General features: G+C 36.8%; 1 protein-coding gene across 1 annotated transcript in view; it reads left to right on the forward strand.

Annotated features, from left to right (window-relative positions):
* The window catches only part of STAG1 (stromal antigen 1), a 296042-nt gene that overhangs the window by 256004 nt on the left and 30376 nt on the right, over window positions 1-9662 (forward strand). The window contains exon 23 of the mRNA XM_045287455.1: window positions 9078-9170. Within this exon, the coding sequence (XP_045143390.1) occupies window positions 9078-9170 (93 nt within the window). The remainder of the gene's footprint in view (window positions 1-9077; window positions 9171-9662) is intronic.

Below are 9662 nucleotides of genomic sequence, written 5' to 3' on the forward strand. Positions count from 1 at the left end.
TACATACATCCATTGTGTCAAGCACATTTGTACATTTCTTACCATCATCATGCTCAAAACATTTGCTTTCTACTTGAGCCCTTGGCATCAGCTCACTTTTCTAATATACCCGCTTTGTCTTCAGCAGTTGTGTCGGGAAGGTGAGCATCATAGAATGCCAATTTAATAGAAGAAAGTATTCTTGCTTTGAGGGAGTACTTGAGTGGAGGCCCAATGCCCTTCTGCTACCTTAATACTAAAACTATAAATATAGGTACATAGATCTATTTCCCCATCCTCATGTATAAATATATTTGCATATGTACATGTCTTTATCTAGACCTCTATAAATACCCGTTGCCTCCCAGCTCTTTCCTCTATTTCCCCTGACTTTCCTCCTGTCCCATTATCATGCTCCATCTGAGCTTAGTTTTGTGCCTCGTTTTTAATCATGGAAGTTGATCAGTAAGTTCTTAACATGTTATATTTTTATATTCTGAGATCTTTTCTCTGTCCTAGAATATCACTTTATTCTGTTTTTTTCTGCCAGGACTTCAAACCAGTTCAGCCTAATTCAATCATAATTAGCAAAGTAATATCAGAACAGACCCAAATTTATAAAATGTGAAAGAACTAGTATGGGAAAAATTACAAGTCAGAGCCCTGATAGAAACGTAATTGCCCCTTTAGAAAATAATGGCTGCATGCACTTTGGGTAACAACCAAATCTTTTCACTAACTGAGTGGGAAACAGCAGCCTGACTCAGATGGCAGCTGACCATGCTACTTTGAATGTATGTCACTCTCCCAAGTCCTGCCAACAATCCATTCTCCTGCCTCAAGCCCCTGATGGGGTTCACTGATCCTTTCTGAGTTTCCTGTTCCTTAGCTTCAGTCCATTATTTTATTTTTCCTTCCTGGTAAATGTTCCTAGGAGCCCTAGTGGCGTTTTAAGGTGGGGGGAAATTGGACTGTCTACACTTGTACAGATTTAGAGTTTCAGAAACATAGAGTTCTAATTGACTCAATGGCATTGCAGTGGTAGTGGGATTAATGTAGATTCCCCCACATTTTTTAAATTCATGTTTGTTTTCAGCTGTGGCTAACTGGTTCAGATAAGTCTGAAGCTCTGATTTCTGTCATTTCCAGAGGTATTTATCAAATAATGGTATACTAGTTTTCTATATTTACTACTAGTTTTTCCATGGCTTCCATTTCTGGCAGTGATTATATTAATGGTATTTAATAAATGTGGGGAAAAAAGACAACCAAATCTGATCATCCTCTAACCACATAATATTGTCACATAAAATGTAAATAAATTAACATTTTCAATTTGCCTGTGTATATATGTGTAGGTTGTCTATATAGGAATTAAATTCTTATTGCTCCAACTAACTGTATTGTCCTTACTGTTTTATGCTGAGGTAATTGACATTTTAAGAGATAGTTTGCATTTAAGATCCATGTTTTTCTTCCCAGAATATTAGAATCCATCAAACCTGATCTTCCGTGCCTTCGAGAAAGCTTATTTCTAATATAGCCTATCTGGAAAAAATGACACTTTAATTGTGCTAGCCTCATTGGAATGTCTTCATTGTTGACATCTGTAACTTTGAAAGCATTGTTTTAATTCTTAGGTGGAGGTTTCTATTATTTGTCAGCAGATCATTGAAAAGTAAAACCACTTTTAGCCCTTTCATATGTGGACATTGTGGGTTTTAATGTATTTGTAGTTTTTAATTGTCTGATTTTTTGTTTCACTAGATGTGTCAGGAAGTCAAAAATCTTAGCCAGATTAATAAAGCAACTTGTAAAAGGGATACAAAAGATTAACCAAAATATTATGACTTAATATCTACATGGATCTGAATTCTTTTCCACAGCTAAACCAGAAAAAGATACTCAAAGCTGTTTTCAGAAAGTAAGAAAATACTGGTTTGATTTAGGGGGAAAATATTTGAAAGGAAGCTGCAATAACTTAAGCATACATGTTATATGAACTATAAGAAAAATAATTTACTTTTATCTTTTATTTACTAATTTGGTTTGCAGTTCCACCCCTTTAATCTAGGTATATTCTTGTGTCCAGAAAATGTATTTAAGTAAAGTTCACTCATGTTCAAAGTGGCAGAGATAGTCCTTAAACATTCTAGTTCTATAAAATTGAAAACCTTGTGCCTGATCTGTTTCCTCCAATTTCTTTTGGGTTTTTATTTTCATGTAAATGTAATTGAGTAGCCTTATTTTCAAATTTCTTGTCTTCATTGTACTGCTTGTTTATTCAAGTTCCTACATATTAATGTTATCATATAGTAGAGGCAGTAGAGTGTAATGAAGGAGCCCTGGTAGTACAGTGGTTAAGTGCTTGGATGCTAACTGAAAGGTTCACCTACCAGTGCAGGTTCTATAAAGAAAACATCCTTCAAAATTCTGTATTCTGTAGAATTTCTGTCTGTTGGTGTGTGGGTTTTTGTTGTTGATGTTTTGACTTATAATGATTACGAGTACAGACTCTGGAACTGTTTGGTTAAAATTTTCTCTACAACTTAGTCTTTGTACCTACCATTTAATATATCTCTGCCTGTTTCTTTATCTGTAAATTGGAAATGATAACAACAATAATATTAATACCTATCACTGTTCTCAGGATTAGTTGTGTTAATATGCGAAAATTTGAGATAAGTGCCAGTAAATGTTTACTTACTGCATCCTAGCTCAAAATAAAAATAAGTACCACAAATTAAATGCTTTCATTTTTAGTGTAAGTTAAGTATGTGCAATTTCTCCCCCCCCCCCTCCCCCGGCCCCCTAATGACCAAGGCTTTTCTAGCAGGAAAGAAATAGGTAACCAGAATATAAGAAATATATTAAGTTCTCTCAAATTTAAAAGCAGCCAATATTTTACATTTTAAAGGAACTCAGAGTAGTTATACTAACTTTTATTAGTTAAATCAAACCAAAATTATCTGCCCAACTATTCAAAGTATTTTCCTATTTATTTTTTCCATGTCTATTTGAGTATTACATATTCTGTAGTAGACATTAAGGAAAAAGCCTATTCTCTGAAACTTATGTGCTACCTTAATTCTGGTGTTTTTACTTAACAAATCTTAAACTTTCACAATAAAATTAAAAATGATTTAGTACCCTGTATCTTTCTGAAGGAACCTAATCACTACATGACCCATTAATGGCAATCTACCCCAACTTGAGCAAAAGCAGATTCTTTGGATCATGGTTTCAGTAATTTTTTTCTTTAATCATTTTCTTGGGGGCTCATTCAACTGGTATCACAATCCATACATACATCCATTGTGTCAAGCACATTTGTACATTTCTTACCATCATCATGCTCAAAACATTTGCTTTCTACTTGAGCCCTTGGCATCAGCTCATTTTCCCCTCCCTCCTCGCTCCCCCCTCCCTCATGAACACTTGGTAAATTATTATTACTTTGTCATATCTTACACTGTCCGATGTCTCCCTTCGTCAACTTTTCTGTTGTCTATCCCCCAGGGAGGAGGTTATATGTAGATCCTTGTAATCGGTTCCCCCTTTCTACCCAACCCTATCTCCACTCTCCCGGTATCACCACTCTCACCACTGGTCCTGAAGGGATCATCTGTCCTAGATTCCCTGTGTTTCCAGTTCCTAGCTGTACCAGTGCCAGTGTACATCCTCTGGTCTAGCCAGATTGGTAAGGTTGAATTGGGATCATGATTGGGGGGGTGGGGGAGAAAATTTAGGAATTCGAGGAAAGTTGAATGTTTCATCATTGCTACACTGCACCGTGACTGGCTCATCTCCTCCCCGAGACCCTTCTGTAAGGGGGTGTCCAGTTGCCTACAGATGGGTCTTGGGTCCCCGCTCCGCACTCACCCTTATTCACAATGATATGATTTTTTTGTTCTTTGATGCCTCGTACCTCATCCCTTCAACACTTCGTGATCACACAAGGCTGTTGTGCTTCTTCCATGTGGACTTTGTTGCTTCTGAGCCAGATGGCCGCTTGTTTACCTTCAAGTCTTTAAAACCTTAGACTCTGTATCTTTTGATATCCGGGCTCCATCAGCTTTCTTCACCACATTTGCTTGTGCACCCACTTTGTCTTCAGCAATCGTGTAGGGAAGGTGAGCATCATGGAATTCCAATTTAATAGAACAAAGTATTCTTGCATTGAGAAAGTACTTGAGTGGAGGCCCAATGTCCATCTGCTACCTTACTACTAAACATATATATGTGCACATAAATCTATTTCCCCATCCTCATATATAAATATATTTACATATGTACGTGCCTTTATTTAGACCTCTATAAATTCCCTTTGTCTCCTAGCTCTTTACTCTATTTTCTTTGACTTTCCTCTAGTCCCACTATCAAGCTCAGCCTTCATTTGGGTTTCAGTAATACCTCTTGATTACATCACCCTTGATCACGCCCTGCCAGGCCTCCCACACCTTCCTCCCCACTGATTTGGATCACATGTTGTTCCCCTTGTCCCTGGATTTGTTAACACCACTTCCTTTCCCCGCACCTCCCCCTCTCCCATGTCCCCCCGGAATCCTCAGTCCCATTGTTTTCTCCTCCAGATTGTTCATCCAGCCTATCTTATTTAGACAGACCTGTGGAGATAACATGCACAGAAACAAGACAGAGCAAATGAAAACAAAGCATCAACAATAACAAAAAGCCAATGACAACAACAAAGAAAAGCATGTAGTTAGTTCAAGGACTGTTTGTTGGCATTGAGGAGTCTTTTCCGGTTGAGTCTGATGGGACACCAAGCCCTGGCCCCAAAGTCTATTTTTGGTATTCCCTGGGGACTTCGTTGCTTTTCCCATTGCTGTTCTTTTGCACGCCCTTAGTGTTTTGCTTCGGTGTGGTGGGATCAGATCGGGCAGAATTCCCACACTGTGTCTCCTGTGTTGTCCCCTGTAGTGATATGGGTCAGTGGGGGATGTCGTGTCTCATAGTGGGGTCGGGATTTCAACAATTTAAAGTCAACTGAAATATAGTAAAAGGGCAACCGGAGTGGAAAAATTGCTATGGAAATGAAAGCCCTGAGGTCTAAAAGTCACATGTACCTAAATGTTATTCCCAGCTGTTCAAAGGGATTTATAATATAAGACAAGCTAACTGCCCAGTGTGTATCTATGCCCATTTGCCTAAATGTTTGTACTTATAATTCTCCAAGTTAAAACCAAGCTACTGCCATTGAGTCATTTCCTACCTATAGTGACCTTGTAGGACCCTAAAGGACAGGGTCGTCAGTCTGGATTGAAGCACATTGATTGCAGTGGCAGGTGCCTTCTAACGGGCCCACCCTTTGGCTAGCAAGTGACTAAGGATTCCCAAATGTAACTAACTAGTTAAAATTAACTCTCTCTGATAACGATGTATTCAAATTCAGGCCAAACTTTTTAACCTTTAAAAACCGTCAGCCTCTTGGCTGTTTTCTTGGCTTTGTCACACTTTTAGTTTCTTCTAAAAATATTACTATTGATTAGTCAACCAATAAATTGCTTACTTAGTTGTGATGTTAAATTTACTTTTGGGGTCAATTAACAAGTACACATTTTACAAGAGGCATTTACACTTGATGTTTGACCTTTAGAGAAACCTTTTGCATCCAACTCCAACTGGAGCTAATTCTCTAGACAGTTTTCTTTCGTTGTTGGTTTTGGGGGGGTTTGTTTTTTAGGGGGCCTTTTTTGTGGCTGTGCATGAACTAAGAAATCTAAGGAATTAAGAAAGCATTAACACCTTTTAGCCCCTTTTTTTACTCAATAATTAATAATTGTTTGGTAGAATATTTTACTTTTTCTACTCAAAAGGTTAAAACAGCAGCAAGAATTCCATGAATCCCAAAAGAATTCTCCTTGCTGTCATCCTACTTTTTTGCTATCGTTTTATTTTTTTGCTATCTTTTTACAATAAAAATTTTTCAAAAGAGGTGGTTTCTTATCTTTAGTCCACTACATTCTGGCTTCAGCTCCCACAACTTCGTTGAAAATGTTCTCTAAAATCACCAGCAATGTCATCATTGTTTTATCCTTGGGGCACTTTCTATTCCTTTTTATTTCCAGGTATTTGTCACTTTCAATTACTCTAGTAATCATGAAACCATGATGCCAATTCTGTTTTTAATTGTTTTCTTTATTTACCTCTGGTTTTAGCTCTAGTTCTCAAGCCACTTCTTAGACTTCTTTACAAAGTCTTCTTTCTCCACTTATTATTTAAGTGTCGGTTTGCCCCAGGATGCTGTTATCGGCCTTTACTGCCAATATTTTTCCTTGAACATTTTCACCCACCCCCATCATGTTATCGCCATCGTAATGCTGAGGACCCTCTCAACCAGCAGTTCTCAACCTACGGGTCGCGACCCCTTTGGGGGTCGAAGGACCCTTTCACAGGAGTCGCCCGATTCATAACAGTAGCAAAATTACACTTAGGAAGTAGCAATGAAAATAATTTTATGGTTGGGAGTTCACCACAACATGAGGAACTGTATTAAAGGGTCGCAGCATCAGGAAAGTTCAGAACCACTGCTCTTAAACTCTGTTCTTACTCAAACTCTTTTCCTTGGACTTTGTAACCTGCCACAAGACATCTCTGCCAGGGAACTTTTAAAAACCTCAGAATCATCATCTCTAAAACGAAACTATTGCTGACTGCATTGGTTCTTTGTTTCCTATCTCATTGACTTATAATCCATTTAAGTAGGCACCTCTCATTAAGTAATAGGTATAATTATTCTGATTAGTCCCTAAATTATCTTAATTCTGCTTTTATTTCTCTTATCTTTTCCATTCTTGATTGCCACCATTTTCTTTTCAGGCCCTTGTTCTAGATTTTTCTTATCGACTTTATTAATTAGTGATAAAATACAGACAAAATGATTAAAGACATGGGCTTTCTAGTCATAAGACATTAGATAAAATCCTGCACCCTTGCTTAGATTTTATAGGTTCTCTGAACTTCTGTGTTCTAAACTTTAAAATGAGAACACTAGCAGTTAATTTGTAGAGTGATTGGGAGATTTGTAGCACATGACCTTTAGAGCACAGATTGTACTAACCAACCTCTCTGTTTCACACTATTTTTAATTCTACCGTGAAGTGCAATTCTTTCATACAAAATTTTAGCACTTTCATGGTTAAAAATCCTTCAGTGGTTTCTTATTGCTATCAGGATTACATCTAACATGGTATTTTAGATGGTCTTTCACAAATTGGCTCCTATTTTTCTCTTAAGCTTTTTGTCTTCACTCTCCCATTTTGGCTCAGTACCAAGACATTTTGTAATAGTTCCTCAAAAGCACTTCTAAGCTTTTTCTGGAAGACCTTGGCTTATAGCTGGATAATGATTGTCCTTCAGTACCTAATTTGTGTGTTATGTTGAGCCGGCATCATCTCTCCCCTGCTTTTGAGTTAGATTTCCTTATTTAATACTCTGGTTCCTTGTCTGATTTCCTCCAGTGCATCATGAATGTTTGAAATTCAAGAACAAGTAATGTTAAAGTTTGGTTTTGAATAGTCACATGCTGGAATATTAATGCTTAAGAGGATTTCTTTTTTTCGACTCATTCCTTCTAAAAACCACTCATGTTGATGAGCCAGTCAGGATGCGTTATAGCACTGATGAAGCATACAACTTTCCTCTAGTTCTTTAATGCTTCCTCCCCCCGACTATCATGACTCCAATTCTACCTTACAAATCTGGCTAGACCAGAGCATGTGCACAGACGGGTATAGATAAGAGCTGGAAACACAGGGAATCCAGGACAGATAAAAACTCCTCAGGGTCAATATTGAGAGTAGCAGTACCAGGAGAGGAAGGGGAAGGGGAAGGTGGGGGGAGAAAGGGAGAACCAATCACAATGATCTACCTATGGCCCCCTCCCAGGAGTGACACTGGAAAAGAGGGTAAAGGGTCAGTGTAAGACATGAAAAAATAATAATAATCTATAAATTATCAAGGGTTAATGGGGGGTGGAGGGGATGAGAAGCTGATATCAAGGACTCGAGTAGAAAGAAAATGTTTTGAATATGATGATGACAACATGTACAAAAGTGCTTGACACAATGAATGAATGTATGGATTGTGATGAGAGTTGTATGAGCCCCCAATAAAATAATTTACTAAAATAAAAAAAAAAACACTCGTCAGCAAAAAAAAATGTATATGCCATATATACTCGTGTATGAGCCAAGTTTTTCACCACATTTTTAATGCAGTTTTTGTGGTAAAAGTTCATTTGTACATTCACCTTTGCTTATGTTAATTACTTATTGCTATTTTAATATCAACTTAATACTGAATTATCTGTATTTGTCTTGCTTATTAATCAATGAGAAGAATGTAAGCTCTGATACTACATTTTCCTAAGTTCAAACTATTTCTTATAACAACCACTCAGTCAATATAAAGATTAAATTACTTAGCAGTATAAACCCTTAGACTAGTTCCTGACTCATAGTGCTTATTAAATTTGTTTCCTTTTGTATTTTCAAATGTTGTTCCATATGAAATAATGTCTGGACATTTAATTAAGCCCTATTTACTCATCCAAATCTTAAATAAAGCCTCTCCTTGAAGATTTCTCCAGCTCAACTCTCTCAGCTTCAGTTAGAATTAATATACAATATTTGAGCACTTGATTACTCTAATTGGTCTAGTTCTCTACTGGAATGTTAATTCTTTGATGACATTGACACTTTGTTAAACTTATCTTTCTTTCCTTGACATTTAGCAGAGTGTTAAGACTGTAGGAGTTCAATATGCTGCTATGTACCCTCATGTTATTACCACCTAGTTTGTGTTAAAGGAATGAAAAACAATTCTAATATTGTCAATCTAAATGAACCATATTTAACAAAAAATGTGTTAAAAGTTAATGATAATATCAGTTGTTTTGATGCTCCTTCCATTAAGACAAACATCTGGGAAATAACTCTGATTTGGTTCCTAACAAAGTTGATTTTATTAATTTTATTGAAAATCATTCAGTGTGGCTATTTTCCATGTGTTTTTTTCTTCTGGCTCAGTTTTCTACGATACTGTAATTCATGCTGCAAATTTACAATGTCTTGCAGGAGGATTTGTTGGTTTTGAGGAAAACAGTGAAATCCTTTTTGGCTGTTTGCCAACAGTGCCTATCTAATGTTAATACTCCAGTGAAGGAACAGGTAAGAAAATAACAGTTAAAAACTTTCAATAGAGTTCAAAGACATTGGGGGGAAAAAAACAGTAAGTTGGGGTGGGAGGGAAAAAATGAGGAGCTGATACCAAGGGCTCAAGTAGAAAGCAAAAATGAGGAACTGATACCAAGGGCTACAAGTGTACAAATGTGCTTGACACAATGGATGGATGTATGGATTATGATAAGAGTTGTACGAGCCCCCGGTAAAATGATTTTTAAAAGAGAAAAACAGTAAGACGATGTCATTTTTTGGTGGCAATTTTTAGCATCCATGTTCATCCCTAACATTTTGGCAGGATATGATACAAGAATATATAGATTTTTGAATACGTAAGTTATAAAGCAAGCTAACAAACTGCTAATAAAAATAGATATTTGTATTAGACAGGGTTCTCTAGAGAGATAAAACCAAATTGCTGATAATTTAATATATTTATTTATAAAGATAATTAGATATATAACAAGAAATGAACTGTTA

This window comes from Echinops telfairi, unplaced genomic scaffold (genome assembly GCF_000313985.2).
Source record: "Echinops telfairi isolate 266 unplaced genomic scaffold, ASM31398v2 ScPeMD7_16;HRSCAF=60, whole genome shotgun sequence".
Classification (NCBI taxonomy): Eukaryota; Metazoa; Chordata; class Mammalia; order Afrosoricida; family Tenrecidae; genus Echinops; species Echinops telfairi.